The 15,707-nt window shown below is 62.1% G+C and overlaps 1 protein-coding gene across 2 annotated transcripts in view; it reads left to right on the plus strand.

Annotated features, from left to right (window-relative positions):
• The first annotated feature begins 395 nt into the window (after positions 1-395).
• The window catches only part of ITPR3 (inositol 1,4,5-trisphosphate receptor type 3), a 40,513-nt gene continuing 25,201 nt past the window's right edge, over positions 396-15,707 (plus strand). Inside the window, exons 1-7 of one of the 2 annotated variants that reach the window (XM_066982947.1) lie at positions 396-999; positions 8,304-8,374; positions 12,235-12,356; positions 14,598-14,684; positions 14,886-15,044; positions 15,170-15,268; positions 15,394-15,477. In XM_066982947.1, the coding sequence (XP_066839048.1) occupies positions 911-999; positions 8,304-8,374; positions 12,235-12,356; positions 14,598-14,684; positions 14,886-15,044; positions 15,170-15,268; positions 15,394-15,477 (711 nt within the window). In that variant the 5' untranslated portion in view covers positions 396-910. The remainder of the gene's footprint in view (positions 1,000-8,303; positions 8,375-12,234; positions 12,357-14,597; positions 14,685-14,885; positions 15,045-15,169; positions 15,269-15,393; positions 15,478-15,707) is intronic. The other variant, XM_048053686.2, reaches the window with a different exon arrangement.

Here is a 15,707-nt window from a genome sequence, read left to right on the forward strand (position 1 = left end):
AGTGCAGCTGCCAGCTCCCAGCACCTCCCTTTCTCCCGCGTTTGTGCACGGACAGCACCCCGAGAGCCCCCACGGCCGGCAAGGAAGCGCCCGGTGCTTTTCCAAGCGGAGGAGTCTGGGGCCAGGGGGGAGAGATGGAGACCCCGGAGGGGCTGGTGGGGGGGCTGGGGGGCTCTGCCGTGGGGCTGGGGGGCCAAGCACCCTGGGGAGCTGCGTCGTGGGGTGAACCCAGGGCAGCTGGCGTGCGGTGGAAGTCCTCGCTTCTGCTGCGAGCGTGGCGTGCCCAGCCTCGGCGATGGGGGGACCGGGGGCTGCTCGATGGCTTTGGGGTGCTGCCCCCCCCCGGCCCACGCTCCCCCAAGCCGGGAGGCGGGGAGCAGAGGGTGGGGCCTCTTTTTGGGCATCCCCCCCCTTACACACACACACACACACACCCAGGCAGCTCCGGTTCTCCTCCCAGGCCAAAATTATTTGCATGTTTTTTAGAGCAGGACTTCCTGATTGCTCTCTATTGGCTGCAGGTAGAAAGCTGTGCGGAGACGGAGACACGGACAGCCGGACAGATCTCATGCAAACCTCTAGCTGAGCCTCTTCCCCACTCTCCTCCTTCTCCTCCTCCTCCTCCTCCTCCTCTCAGCACGCCTGCGGCTGCCCGGCTCCCTTGGCTCGCGTCCTGCCCAGCACATGTAAAAGTTGTGCGAGAGCCCGTGCCCGCGTCCCGCTCCCCTCCGCTGCTCGCAGGGAGCCGGCAAGGAGAAGGGGGCGAGAGCCGGGCTGGAAGAAGCCCCCCCTGGGCTGGAAGAAGCCCCCCCCGGGCTGGTTCCCTTGAGCCCCGCTTGCCCCATGGTGGATTTCTGCGAGGGAAGGTGACTTGGGGAAGAAGCGGCGCTGCGCCGGGTCGAAGGCAACCATGAATGAGATGTCAAGTTTCCTGCACATCGGGGACATCGTCTCCCTGTACGCCGAGGGCTCGGTCAACGGCTTCATCAGCACTTTGGGGTGAGTGAGCCCCATCCCGGAGCCTGCCCGGCACCGTGGGTTTGTTTCTCCGGGCAGAAGGGGAAGGGGAGGTGGTGCCGGGGCTGACCCTGGTGGGAACAGGGGCTGGGAACCTCTTCCTGCAGGTGCGGGGCCATGGGGAGCGCAGGCTGAGCCTGGGGAGCCCCCTCCGCCCTGGATGGTCACTGCTGGGGCAGGATGTGGCCCTGGGGGGGTGCCGGGGGACCTGCAGCCCACCCTCTGGTAGCCGTGGCCAGAAGTTTTTTCCCCGTCTTTGGGGACTGGAGGCGACGAGGGGGGCTCAAGCAGCGTGAGGGTCCCTGGGGCTGTGCGTGGGGCTCGGGCAGCTGTGGTTCCTCTGTGGGGCATGGCAGGAGGAGAGCTGCCAGCCCTGCCCCGTGTGGCTGCTGGTGGCTGTCCCCTGGGCTGGGCACCGATGGCTCCCCAGCTCTCGCTGCCTGCTTTGTGGTCCCACGGGGCCGAGCTCGCAGCGGGCATCGCTGCGGGGTCACCACCCGTGGGTGCCCATGGGCACCAAGCCCTGCCGGGGGCTGGGGGCAGTGTGAGCACGGCCAGGTCCAGGCTGAGCCGTCTCCTTGCAGCCCCTTCCCACAGCAGAGCAGGAGGGGATCTCGCAGCCCCACCTGGGGACACGCAGGGACCTCGGGGACCTGTCCCTTGTCCCTGCAGTTTCCGTGCCTAAGCGGGAGCATTTGCCCAGGGAGATGCTCCGTCCCTGTCGTGGCCAGGGCTCGGGCAGGGCTGCTGGGTGCTCTTGGGCACAGAAGGGTTCCTACCTCACTGTGGGGTGCCTCGATACAATGGGGATCACTGGAAACGCCGCTGCCCCTGGGCTGCCCAAAGCAGGGACCCGAATCTTGCCTGCAGCTCCGAGCAGTGCCGGCGCTGCTTCCAGGACGTGGGTCTGTGCCAGCACCTGCCCCATCGCGCATGTAGGAGAGGCTGAGATCAGCCAGGAATGCTGCCTTGGATGGGATTCCTGGGGCAGGAGCTGCCTGGCTCTATAATCTGCGATGAATGCACTTGCTCCCACATGCCTGTGTATAACCGCATGCCTATGTATACCGGCGCCCACACGTGTACGCGCACCCACTGCTGGGCACATGCAGCCTCCCGCTTAATGCCCACTGAAGCCTGGTGCCCAAAACCCCGCTGCTGGGTGGGGGTGGGCGAGGGCACGGGCACAAAATCTCCGTGTGCCCGCCTGCGTGGTGCCGACCTCGGGTCCTGCACGTGCAGGATGCGGCCGCTCTGCACCCAGCCCTCCCTGCCGGGCCGGGTGGGAGGACGCCCCCCAGGTCCCTTTCGGAGGGGTCTCCTGGCGGCTCGCTCGCTTTCCCAGCACGGGGGATGTCCCAGGGTCTGCAAGCTTGGCGGCGCGGTGCTGAGCGTGCTTCCATCCCGGTGGGAGCCGGCGCTGGTTATTAGCCCACGCAGCACGTCCCAGGGGCTCGCCAGGAGCCAAATTAAGAGGTGTTGAGACACTCTGGAGCTCCAATCTCTTTGTAGCTCTCGTCCCCAGATCCCTCTATTTTATTTTATTTTTTTTTTTTGCAGAATGCTTCTCTAGTTTTATAAACATTTGAAAAGCAGGGCTTGCTTGGAGAGACCGTTCTCCCAGGCCCCAGCGTAGCTTTTGCTGGGCAGCCTCGCTTTCCCAGGGCTCTGCTTCCTCTGGGTTGTTTCCCACCCTCTGAAACTGTTTTCCCTTGTGCCCCGCGACCTGAGAGACCCAACCGCACCTTAAATCACTCCTGCGATAAGGGAGTGGGTGACTCACTGAGAGTGCTTCTCCCCAGCCCTACTGCTGCCTGTTTGGGACCTTATTTGGCTCATTTGCAAGGCAAACAGCTCTGCCAGCCCCGAGCTGGGTGCTGCGTGCCCAGCTGAGCACCCTGCGGAAGCGTTCCCTCCATCCTTCCTCGATGAAGGCAGGAGGGCACGGGTTTGGGCTGGTGTGGTCCGCAGTGGGATCCCCAGTTTATATGGGATGACACAGAGAGTTTCCAGGTGCTGGCCCCAAAAGTTAAAGGATGCACCCCGAAGTCCTGGTGCTGTGGTTCCCCATCGTGGCAGGGCAGTGAGCTCTTCCCAGGGGAACTTCTGGGGCCTTTGGGGCATCCTGGCTGATGTGGGTTTGAACGCCACCTAAATACAAAGCCGGGGGTGCCTGCAGGTGATGCCGCAGGATGCGCAAGGCTCCGTGCTCGGACGCACCGCAGGCGGGAGACGCGGCGGTGCTGGCAGCCCCCGTGGCCACGGCTGCAGGACGCTCGGACAGGCTGCAGCGCGGCGCGTGGCTCCGCAGCCGCTGCATTAAACCCAGTGAGCCCGGTGCGTTTGCACTGGTGGTTCTGGACCAGGAGCGGCGAGCGGGGGAGTCCTTCACCCCCAGCCCAGGGTGAAGCCCTGCAGGGGAACGGACCCAGATGATGCACGGGGTGCTGGCTGTTCTCATCGTCCTCGCTTTGAAGAACTCAGCCCCATCATTTGGGGGATCTTGTGGGGCTCTTAGCAGCCCCCGTGAGTCCTGGATGTGGGGGTCCAGCAGCCCTGCGGTGCATCGGGGAGCAGGATGCCCTGAAAAGCAGCAGGGAAGCAGGATCAGGCCCAGCATAAACACTAAGCCTTAACTTTTTTTTTTAAAAAAAGTGATTGCTTTTCCCCATTCATCCAAGGTACTTGCGATGGGGGTTGGTGGCAGGGGGAGCCCTGCAGCCCCCCCAGCTGAGCCTGTTCTGCTCGTGGCCCCATCATGCTGGTAAAAGCCCCAGGGCACAAACCCTTCCTCCTGCAGACGCTGCCTGCAGTGGGCGTTTGCTCTGCAGGAGGAAAAACCACCCGCTGAAGGGTGGGGAGTACTCGCGTGCGCTCCAGTGCTCAGCTAAGTGGGGGAACGTTGGCCAAAACTCCCCAGGTCACTAAAATGCTAAAGATAAACCAAAAGGAGGAGGTTATGTAAGAAGCGCAGGGCAGGAGCTGAGCACCGAAGCAACACCGATGGGTCAGGGCAGCCGCGTTGCTGGGGGCATCCCTTGGCTGGGCTGTTCAGTGCCCAGCGCATTCCCTTTGTGGCGATGGGAGAGCGGGATGGGCGTATCGGAGCTGCCAGGAGGGGTCTGGGACGTGGGAAGCTGCCCAGGGGGTGCAGAGAGGTGCAGGACCCAGGGGTGGGCTCCTCTTCCCCCTTGGCTCCGTTCAAGGCTGTTCCCAGCGGGGAGGTAGGGAAGGGCTCCGCGGGGCTCTGCTGCTGAAAATTAAAGGTGCCTGAGGGAACGGTGATTATCCCTGAGCACAAAAAGCACTAGTAAAAAAAATCACCAGTAACTCCTGGCGTCCTTGTGCTCGTGGAGCTGGAACTGCTGGAGCTGGGTCTGCGATGGGGAAACGGCTGCTGCCGTGGGATGCTCTGTGGGCATCATCCGTGCAAACCGAACCAGCGCCAAGGGGGGAGAGGAGCTGGGAGACCTCCGTTTGGTTCCTGCTGGATGCGGTGATGCCGCGAGCCCTGGGAGAAACCGCTGCCAGGAGTGTCCCCATCTCACCTTGTGTCCCCAGTGAGCCAGCACCCAATGGCTGGAGCTAGAGCGGAGCAGAAGGATGCGGGTCGGGGGGATGAGCTGCCCCATCCCCACCATGCTGGGGGGCTCGGGGACCAGCCCTGTGGGCTGGTGGTGGGGCCGGGCCAGTGACAAGCCCGCCTGGGTGCCAGTTGGCTGTTTAACATGAAATACCACCTTTGATGGCTGTAATTGTGATTGCAGGTGGATTTACAGGGTGGAGCAGTTCAGGGAAACACAGCTGGTTAAAGGGTAACTCCAGCCCTGCCGGGTCAGGACGAACTCGCTCCTGCGGGGAGGAGAAGCACGCGAGGCGCAGAGCGGTGTCCTCCCCACGGCGCGGGGACAAGGCTGTGTTTTTGTGGCCGCGCCACGTTCACTCGCTTTATTTTTACTCCCTTTGCTCTGCCAGGCCGACCGACACCCGGGCTGTGTGCCGGAGGGGCTGACCTTATGGCGAGCTCTGCTCTTCCTCCTCCTCCTCCTCCTCGCCGCCAGGACAGCCCCAGCTGGCCGCCGTCCCCGCTTGGGTTCAGGGGTGCGTGGCCTGGAGGCGCTGGAGGAGCTGCGTCCCCCTGACCTCCGGCGAAGGCTCAGCCTCGCGCGAGGCCAAGCGCGCTGGCCGCGGGCCAGGGAATCACTTTGTGCTCGGTTTTTAGGCACGCAGCACAAACCCCGCTGGACCCGCCGTGACGATTCGCAGGGCTTAAAGCTAACCAGATGCAGCAGGCTCGGCGAGGCGCAGGATCAGGCCCCCGGTGCTCCCAAGGGGCGACTCGGAAAGGCGAAGCGTGGGGGTTTTCGGCGGTGCCTCCGGCCTCCTGCTTCTCCCAGCGTCTTCCTCCAGGTGCTCGGAGGCTGATGAGGTTTTCTCATTAACACCTGGGAGACGAAAGCTGCGGTGGCCGTGCCCCCGCGCCGAGCGGCCCCGCTGCTCTGAGAGCGGAGGGAGCCCCGCTTCGCGCCATCCCGCCGCGCCGATGCGGGTTTTTAGAGCAAACCCGGCCCGGCCCCAGCAGTAACCCAGGTGACTCATGTCCACCGCGTCAGGATCCTTTCTGTTTTCAGTGATTTTTAACCCAACAAGGCTCGTCCCGAGTATCAGGTTAATAAAAACGGCGCTTTGCATTCCTGCAGAGCGTGTAATTCCGGGATTAAAGACACTGAGACTGCTCTGAGCTCATTAACTAATTAAGGCTTCCAGCCCGGCAGGTCGCTATCTGCAGCCCAGCGTCGCAGAGCGATAGCGCCGGGCACAGAAGTTCCAGGCAGTGGCTTGAGATGGAGCTGGCGTGGGTAGGAGATGCCTGCGCCATTTGCTCCGGCGCTGGAAATGGGCTGCGTGGACCCTTAGCCACAATGGAGACCTTAAATTTTACTTTTTTTTAATAAATGGAGCAAGCCCTCTGCTGCTGTAGGTGCTGGTGGGCGCTTGCTGAGGGCTGCTGCTTTGCTCCATCGCTCTTATTTGACTGGTGCTGGGGGTGCAAAGCAGCGTTTCAGAGCAATAGAAACCAAACAAGCCTACGGCTGGCATCGGGCTGGGCTGAGGCTTTGCATATCTCCTGTGCGGTGAGATACGTGCGGTAAAGCCCCTGTCCGCAGCTGCCTCTTCTCCTCCTGGCACTGCTTTGTCCCATCCTTCCTTACCTCTCTCCCTGCCCTCCCAAGAGCCCGTGCCCCGTAGGAGCTCGGGGACCGTCCCGGCTCCTTCCCCAGGCAGCCTGGGCTGGGCAGGCGTGGGTTGGGAGCCCAGCACCCCCCTGCTGCCGACCACGAGCGTGGGCACAGCCGAGGCAGCGCTGCCTAGCAAAAAGCTCAACGTTTGATTACCAAAACCTCAGGGCTGGGTTTATTTGTTTGCATTTTCCAGTCTTCTGAGGCTTTGCTGGTTGTTCTTAAGCTGTTGCTGCCACCAAAACGTTAGACAATTTCTTTTTTTTTTTTTTTCTTGTTACTTGAAATCTAAGGTTAATCTGTCCGAGCCCCAGGAGCTGGTGCTTCAGCAAACTTTTCTCCTGCCAGCACCATGACCCCTGGGTGCCACAGCGCGAGGTTTGGCTGCACCTTCGGGGCCCGCTGGTTCCCTGAGCTGTACGAGGGATGGGTCCTCCCAGCGGGCAGAGGGGAGCTCCTCCAAACCCCCCTGAACCGGCTGGGAGAGGCAGCACACGACAGCCAGGAGAAACAAGCTCTGGCTCGAGAAGCGAGGGCGAAAGGCAAAGGCCCCGCAGTGCCGCTGGCTGCGCGGCGGGATGCCGGCTCCTGCTCCAGCGCCTCCGCTGCCAAGGACACAGCAGCCTTGGGGTCCCCGGGGTCCCAATCCATCAGCGCCGAGGCCAAATTCCTCTCTGCCGAGCTACGGAGAGGAATTTTCCCCTCCTCTGGAGAGCGGCTGGGGTAGGGGCGGGGGGCCAGATCGGCACGTGGGATTTCTCTTTCCGTTGAAAACCCAGCAGCACTTTGCCTGTTGGGTTCGTTGGCTGCATCGAGAGCCCCCGAGGAGTGGGGAGAGCAGCGCGGGCTCCGCCGTGCCCTTCGCCGCCGTGCCACGTGCCTGTCCCCGTCGCGGTGCTCCCCCCAGGATGCTCCCTCCCGGATTGCGCAGCCGCTGCATTCCTGCATCCAGCCCCTTGCTTCCCAGCTGCCCGGCTTCAGGTGGGGACACGCTCCTTGCTTTCTCGCCCCGGGGCAGGAGCATGGTTTCCCTCCCTGCGTCGCCTCCTGGGGGCTGGCAGAAAGCAGGCGAGCGGGCCCAGCCTGTCTCACTGCAGCACCCAGCAGCCCTCGGGCGATGCTCACCCCTCCAGGATTTTGGGGCCGAGCACAGGGGTGCCTCGTCCCCAGTTGTGCTTCGCTGGCCTCATTAGCTTTGGAGCGATGTCCCGTCCTGAAATCGCAGGGAAGGGCTTCAGCACCCAAGGCCAAGCCCGCAGGAGTTTGCTTAACACTGGGAAACGAGGAGGGGGCAGGCAGGAGATGCAAAGCCCTTTGTGTCTGACGGGCAGAGCCAGCACCTGATAATAATTAATTAAATTATAATTAACAACTGGTTCCAGGGGGCCCTGCCGCTTCCATCTGCAACAGCTACACCTCCTGTGTCCTGGTGGGGTAGCTCCTGGCTGGAGGAGAAGAACCGCTAAGTGAAAGCCGAACCCCTCACGTTTTTACCAGTTTAACGGAGACCTGGGGGCTGTGAGCAGTAAGCTCAGCCTCCGGCTCGGGCAGAAAGCCTGGCTCCACGCGGTGCCCATCGCCCCGGGGCGGGTTTGGCTCAGCTGAGTGCTGAGCAAGGCAGGATCCGCTCCTGCAGGGTGCGGGCGTCAGAGCCTCCCGCACGGGTCGCTGAGCAAAGGCCCCGACACCCGGCATCGCCGTGCTTCGTCGCTGCCGTTTGTACCCGCGGTCTGCCCTAAAGGGCTGTAGGAAAAACACAAGCGGCAAAAGCTGGAGGGTGGCGGCGAGCAGGGGGCGATGCCTTTGGGGCAAGCACCCATGAGAGGCTGCAGGAGCTGAGCGTCATTGAGCCAAATATTTCTGTATATATATAAATGCGAAGGGGTAGGGGACAGGAGGCGCAGGTTTTGATGCTGTCCTTTTGGAGCCGGTGCCAACGCGCGTCTGCCCTCGTGCTGCTGTGGGCTGTGGGGAAGGCGCTTCGCTTGCTCGGGCCCCGCTGCCGCCTTGTTGTCTCTGAAGCTCTGTCCCTGCTTGGTCCTGCAGGCTGGTGGACGACCGGTGCGTGGTGGAGCCGGCGGCTGGAGACCTGGACAACCCTCCCAAGAAGTTTCGAGGTGAGATTGGGGCTGGGTTGGGGCAGCTCGGCCACTGCAGTGACACCGTGGGGACACCACAGCCCTGGGCATCTGTGCCAGGGATGGGGACCGGGGTCCCAGCTCGCCCGGGACCGGGGCGAGCCCTTTCCAGAGGAGCCCGGAGGGATTTTAGCTGCTGTAATTTGTCACTACGGCTTGGCCAAACCCACCCTCCTCAGTTCACCTCTGGGTGCGTTTATACATTTACTGGAACCGCCTCTGTGCTGGGATGGTCCTTGGGACCCCATAACCCAGCCCTACGGAGCGGGGAGCTGCCCTCTGCAAAGGTGGGTCCGTACCCAAACGCATCCCTAGGGATGCTGGCAGCTGGGTATCTGCCGGCTGGGAGCAGGGGAGAAAAAAAGCCGGGAGGGGACAGAGAGAGGGGCAGCTGCAACAGGCGAACTACTTCAAGGCAAGCCTGTTAGCGCTCAGCCCTAATTACATCTGCTCTGCTTGGCTGCACCTCAGAGAGAGCCGGGGGATTAAGCCGCCCTTTTACGAGGCGGGTTTTAGGGAGAGACGGTAAATCCCTACCCAGCCTCGGCGGTCACGTTTTGGGCTGCGCCATCTCCTCGAGCGCTCGGGGCCGTGCTCGTTGTTCCCGGCGCTGGCAGCCCCGAGCGGGAGCGAGCTGCGACGGCCGGGCCGGGCGGAAAAGGGGATGAGTCACCGGAGGGCCGGGATGGATCCCGGTGTGTGGGAACGGCCGGGAGAGGCCCGGTCAGGCTGCTGGGGAGAGCCTCCTGCTCCCGGGCTGTGTAAGGCCCCGGGGAGAGACCTTTGGGCTCCGCGGGAGCAAAGCGCTGCACCCGGGGCGTCTCCTTTCTGCCCAACGCTGGGAAATGGTGATTTTGTGCCTGGCACACTGCAAAATGCAGGGGGGAGGGAGGGGTCCCAGAGGGCGTCCTGGTGGGTCTGGGTGCCTGGAGCACCCCGCGGGTCCTGCGGATGCTGTGGCAGGTAGGGTCCGAAGCACGGCTGCGCTCTGGGAAAACTTCCCCAAACCCGTGATCGCGTTGTTGGATTTGGGGGTTGGTCTACGGCAGCCGTTCCTTTTATACCAGCTACCATAATTTCAAGCCCCTTTGAAAAAAAATCTATTTAAAAATGGTTTGCTTCATGCCCCAGGCCTGTTCATAGGATGGCTTTAACTACCTGCAGCGGGGTGCTGTGCAGATGCCTTCCCCGCTGCCAAGCAGCGACCTGGCTCTCTGTGGGAGCCACTGCCGCTCGTTTGGGTTTGGGGCTGACTTTGGGGACATCCGACAGCCCCTCGGAGCCCCACAGCCCTGGCACGCCCGGCAGCCACCCTGCTCCCAGCGGACTTTCACCTGGGGCTGGCTGGGAACAGCTGGGAGCTGGGCGCAGACCGGCACCAGTTCCGGGGGCTTACTGGTCCCAGCAGCCGCAGCGTCTCCCTTCCTGGACATGGGCGGGTGTTGAATCTCTTTTCCAGACTAAGGTCTGCTCCAGACGCAGCCCTGCTCCCTGCAAACCGTATCAGGATATCCAGCCGCTTGTTTTAATGGCCGGAAAAGTAGCAGTCTGCCTTGTCGATAGCTATCACCGCGAGGGAGGTAAAAACAACGGGCTGGTGCTGTTTCCCTGCCGCAGCAGCAAGAGGCTTAAGAGGATTTTAATGGGTTGTTGCCGTCCCCGTATCCTGTGGCTGGACCCTGCCCTTCCCGGCCCAGCTCCCTGGTGCTCGTCGCCTCGCCGTCCGCGGGTTTGGGGGCACAGAGCAGGGAGCGGGGCCCTTCCCCACGCAGTCAGACCCAGCTGGGTTTTGGAAATGCCCAAAGCCAGCCAGGAGCCTGGCTCTGCAGCGAGGAGCTTCAGCAGGGCTGCCTGCATCGTGCCCTCCGAGCCTCTGAAAGACACCTGACGCTCCTCGGATATTTGCTTTTCGTTGTGCTTTCTTCCCCCGGAGCCTCTTCTCGGCCCTGCCTTCGGGCACATTGGGAAGAAGCAAATAAAACACCAAGTCCTGCGCTCAGCGGGGCAGGTGCCCGAGTCGGGGCTCGGGGCAGAGGCTGCGATGGTTGCAGGGCGAGTGGGCGGCCGGAGCCTGGCTGCTGGTGCCCCAAATACCCCAGATCCTCCCCAGTGAACACGCGGGAGGTTTCACCTCCATGGCTGTGCCCGTCAGGAGCTGCTCAGCCCCATCCCTGATCACATCTGGGTGCTGCTCCGGCTTGGTGCTCACCGGGCAGTGCTGATGTGGGAGCTTTCCTCGGCTTCCCTGCTTTCCGCCCACCATCCGTCTTGCAAAAGCTCCTCGGCACAAACACCTGGGTGCCAAAACCTCCGGCTTCCATCACGAGCCTTGCTGAAGCCTTTCCGCGTGCAACCGACTCCGTGCCTCAGTTTCCCTCCTTGCAAAACCGGGCTTGGCGTGCAGAGATGGGGATGTGAGCAGCCCCTGCGGACAGGGCGTGCTTGGAGCCAGGGGGTTGATTTGCACCTCTCTCTTAATAGCTATGCTGGATTTTTTTCCCCTCCCTCATTCCTCAGTTTCTCCTTTCTACCAGGTCCTTTTGCAACCTAATTAGCAATTTAATGAAAACGATTCAAGGTGCTGCAGGTGGCCCGAATCGTTTCTGTGGCCCTGCTTGGAGGCAGTGGGAGAATGCAGCCAGGCATTACAGCAGCTACACTCGAGTCCCTGATTAAAAGCCCAGCGTCCCTGATTAAAAGCCCAGCGTCACAAAGCCTCCTTGGCACGGGACATGCCATTAGCAAATAGACCTGTAAAATGAAATGTGAAACTTGGCCCCTAACCAGCAGCCCAAGCCGGTGAGAACTGTGCTCTGTGCTTGTTTGTTCGTCACTCCCAGGTAAATAAATACGTGCTTGCCAGCGAGCTGGGACCGGGGCCAGAGATGGAAGTGATTTTTCTTTTTGTGTCTGAAGGTTCTGGGCTGCTATTTCAGGCGTAATTCGGGTGACCCAGGCTGCAGGTCCCTTCCTGCCGTCGCCCCCCTGTCCCCATGCAGCTTCGTGCTGTGAGCTGAATCAGATGCACGATGGAGCTGCCTGCTGGCTTCCAGAGGGCTGCTCTCGTGCCTGGATTCACAAATCCCAGACCCTGGTGTCTGCGCCCCCCCATTTGGCCACAGCAGCGTGGGGAAAAGCAGCAAACTGGGGAGCAGAGCGCATCCACGCTGCCAGCGTTTGGGGGAGCCAGGATCCAAACCCTTCGCATCCCCAGAGCGTTTCTTTTAGGACTGGAAGTGCAGCTGTTTGCAATCCAGATTTTAGGAGCGCTGGCTCGTAGCTTCCAGCACTGGTAATTAAGTCTCGTTGTGAGCAGGCACGGGAGAGCAGCAGCGTGTTTGCAGAGTCCTGGTGGCACGGCCACCGTGGGGACAGCATCCCACGGCCTCGCTGCCCGGGTTCGGGGGCTGCAGGGCAGCGAGGGCGGTGTGGGGACGCCTGCTCCTGTCCCCATCCAGCTGCCTCCGCTCCCCTCCTCCGGCAGGATCCGCTCCTGGTTCAGCCCAGCTGTGCTTCATCAATACGTTTTCTCCCCCTGAAGCTTTCCTTCCCAAATTGCGCGGCCGTTTCCAATGGGAATGCTTCTACCGCGAGTCCAAGCAGTGGAGTCACTCCTGGCCTCGATATTTATTACCCAAAACTAGTCCACCAGCTACTAGCGAGTGGCTCAACCTTCTACCTGTCTGCTTTGGGCCCCCAGCAGCGGGCAGGGTGGCTGCGGGCCGGGAGGATGCTGCTGGGATGGGAGCAGGGGCCCGCAGGGTGCTGGGTGACGCTGGTCCCAAAGGAGGACCCGGTGCGGCCGCTGCGGCTTCACGTGTGCCTTCCTCTGCTCCCAGATTGCCTCTTCAAAGTATGTCCCATGAACCGCTACTCTGCCCAGAAGCAGTACTGGAAGGCCAAGCAAACCAAGCAGGACAAGGAGAAGATCGCCGACGTGGTGCTGCTGCAGAAGCTGCAGGTGAGCTCCCGGCGCGAGGCACTGGCCGGCGGGGACGGTCCCCGTGGGCTGGCAGGGGGGCAGCCACCAAACCCCTCGCTGTGCAAACCCGGAGACATTCTGCGTCCTGGAAAACGTGCCTGGGAAGCCAGGACCCGCCCTGGGTTTTGCGGTTTTTGGGTGTCCCCCTGCTCAGCTCTGCTGCCTCCTGTCCCGCTGTCCCCCGCCCCGGCACCCAGGGGTGCCCGGCGTGGAGCCGCCGCGAGCAGGACCTGCTCCAACGGGCTGGGGAAGTGAAAGGCTCCTGTTGACTTCCACGAGGTTTGGAAAAGGCCCATGTTAAACATTGCATAATCGCCTCAGACAGCTGGCGAGGCCCTGAGGATGATTCATAGCACCGAAGCTCAGGCAGGATTCATTAAATCATCTCGCCAGGCTGCGAGCCGGGCCCCGCAGCTCCCCCAGCTTCGCTTTTGGTGAGCGAAGTCCGAGGCAGTGTCCGGCCAGGGCGTCCTGGCTTGGGTTGGAGATGCCGAGACGGGGTCAGCGCCTCCTTGACCGCGCTCAGAAACATGCATCTTCCTGCTCTGCTTAGGCAGTAATTTATAAAGTGACAGCCGTACTGGCCACGACTGGACGGAGAGGCTCATTTCCGAGCCTGATTGATTGAACCTCGCTTCAGATTTGTCTTCAAGAGATCCTGTAATTTCCTTGCTCCGTCCCGCTGCTCCTGGTGTTGCTCTTTTGGCACACGCCGCCGGCACCGGGAGCGGGCTGAATGCAGCAGCAACCCCCAGAGAGCTTCCCGAAGCAGCAGCAGCCCAGGTCCCAACAGGAGAAACCCTTCCCCATGCCCGCTGGTGCCTTTCTGAGCTTCTGCTCCTGCCCCTTTTCTTTTAAGGGGGTTTAAGGCTCGGTGTTTTCTCGGCTGACTAATTGCAGGTGCAGCCAGATGCACCACAGAGGTTTTCCTCCCACCCCTGACGCCTTCAGAGCCACCCTGCAGCCTCCAGGGCTGCCCCTGTGCGCATCCCCGGTGCCTCAGCCCTACAGGGGACAGACCCCATCCCCTACAAGGGACAGGCTGCCAACGTCAGCCCCCGTTGGCTCGGGGCAGCCTGTCCCCCCTCCTGGCCCCATGGCTTTCAGCAAGGGAGGAGTTGAGATCTGGGCGCAGATTTAGGAGCCGCCGCGGTGCCTGATGTCTCGCTGGGGCCGTGTTGCTGCACGGGGTTGTTGTTAAACTCCCAGCTCGGCAGCAGAGCGGGTTTCCCCAGGCTCTCCGTTTGTTTTCCCGGTGGCATCAGCCACCGCTGTGGTCCCCGGCCAGGTGGGAGCACGTCCCGTGGGTGGCACCCAGCGCTGCGTGGGATGGAGAATTAACCAAAGCGGTGGCGATGCCCAAAAGAGTGAAGGGGCTGGAGCCCAGCGCCGCGTGCCGGGCAGATTCGAAGCCCTGATTCGCATCACAGACCGCCTGCCCCATCCTCCTGCAGGGTGCAAGCCGTGATTCCAGCTTTCTTTCCCAATTCTTCATGCAAGAGGGGGAGGAAGCAGGACGGGCAGGGGCGGATGCTCTCCCAGCCCCATCCCTCGCTGTGGTTTCCCATCCCAGCTCCATGGGAGCGCGGGGCTGGCGCTGCCCGGGCTGTGCCCGTGCCGGGGCCGGTGCCGCACCCTCGCCGTTCCCAGACGGATCCGCTGCCGGAGCAGATTCCTGCCTTGCTCCACGTCTGTTGACAACACCCCTTTGGCTGCCAGAGCCGCCACGTCGAAAGCATCTGTGGTTTGGGAGAGAGGGGCTGGCAGGCGCAGCCCATGGCAGATCTGAAAATGCTGCCAGCTCCGGGCACGGCACCGCTGATGTGCAGCCTTCTGCTCGTCGGTGTCGGCGCTGCCGGCAGCACCCGGTGCCATGGCCCCACTGGGCAGGAGCATCACCCCGGCCCTTGGTCCCTTCACGGCGCTGCCCCATATTGGGGAATTTCGGAGAAGCCTGTCCAAATTTTTAAATCCTTGGCTTAAAGCTCCCGTGTGCTTCATGTGGCTGCGTAGGGCCACAGCGGGGTCCTGGGCTCAGCTTTCGGATGCTGAGGACCATCTTACGGACCGTGGTACCTGGGGGACAGGGGGATGCTGAGGCCATGTCACAGCCTGTCCCCTGCCCTCCCCGTAGCTCAGGGTGCCGGTGGTGCCCCTGGGGCTTGCTCCGGGCGGGAGGAGGCTGCTTCCACCCTGAGCTCTTCTCCTTTCGGCATCCAGCACGCGGCCCAGATGGAGCAGAAGCAGAATGAGACGGAGAACAAGAAAGTGCATGGGGACGTGGTGAAGTACGGCAGCGTCATACAGGTACGGCGCTCGCAGCTCTTCTGCCCCCGGGCTGCTCGGGCTGCTGGGTTTTGGGGAAAAAACACGCAGATCCAGTGAATGTGAGCTGGACGCCTGGTGGGCAGGGGCTCGTGGTGCCCCTCCTGGGTAGGACCAGCAGCGGGGACCTGAGGCTGTGCCAGGTCATCCCCGCTCCAGCTCACCCCAACGTTTGCTCCTCAGCTCCTGCACATGAAGAGCAACAAGTACCTGACGGTGAACAAGCGGCTGCCGGCCCTGCTGGAGAAAAACGCCATGCGGGTGACGCTGGATGCCACCGGCAACGAGGGGTCCTGGCTCTTCATCCAGCCCTTCTGGAAGCTGAGGAGCAACGGAGATAATGTGAGCGCAGGGCTGCAAAGCCCCCAGAAGAAGCTGGGCTGAGCAGTGCCTAGTCATGCCAGGGCTCACATCCCCACCGAGCACCCGTCTCATGCTCTCTCCCCCGTTCTCCTTTTGCTCCCCAGGTAGTCGTGGGAGACAAAGTGATCCTGAACCCCGTCAACGCCGGGCAGCCGCTGCACGCCAGCAACTATGAGCTTGCAGACAACGCCGGCTGCAAGGAGGTGCTGGGGCTGCCTGGGGGCTCGCCTGGTTTTCTTTTCTTTTTTTTTTTTTTTTTTTTTTTTTTTTGTTCTTTTCTTGTTTCATTTCCCTTCTGGGATTGTGACCTTGCTCTCTCGCTGCCTAGGTGAACTCGGTCAATTGTAACACCAGCTGGAAAATCAACCTTTTCATGCAGTTCCGCGACCACATGGAGGAAGTGCTGAAGGGGGTAAGGAAGGAGGTTCGGCCGCCGGCCGCCCGGGACGCGACGGGCTCAGGGGATCCAGCCCCATCCCCTGCTCGGGCAGGACACTGTAGCTGTTTGGCTGTGTGACAGGGGCAGGATGCCTCGAGGGGCTTGGTTTCTAGGGGAATTCATCACTCGGGGCACTTAAGAGGGAGCTGGAGCTGGGAATTTCGGTATCTACAGGCAGGAGGTACCCAGGGGGCATCAGGTTA

This window comes from Anser cygnoides, chromosome 25 (assembly GCF_040182565.1).
Source record: "Anser cygnoides isolate HZ-2024a breed goose chromosome 25, Taihu_goose_T2T_genome, whole genome shotgun sequence".
Classification (NCBI taxonomy): domain Eukaryota; kingdom Metazoa; phylum Chordata; class Aves; order Anseriformes; family Anatidae; genus Anser; species Anser cygnoides.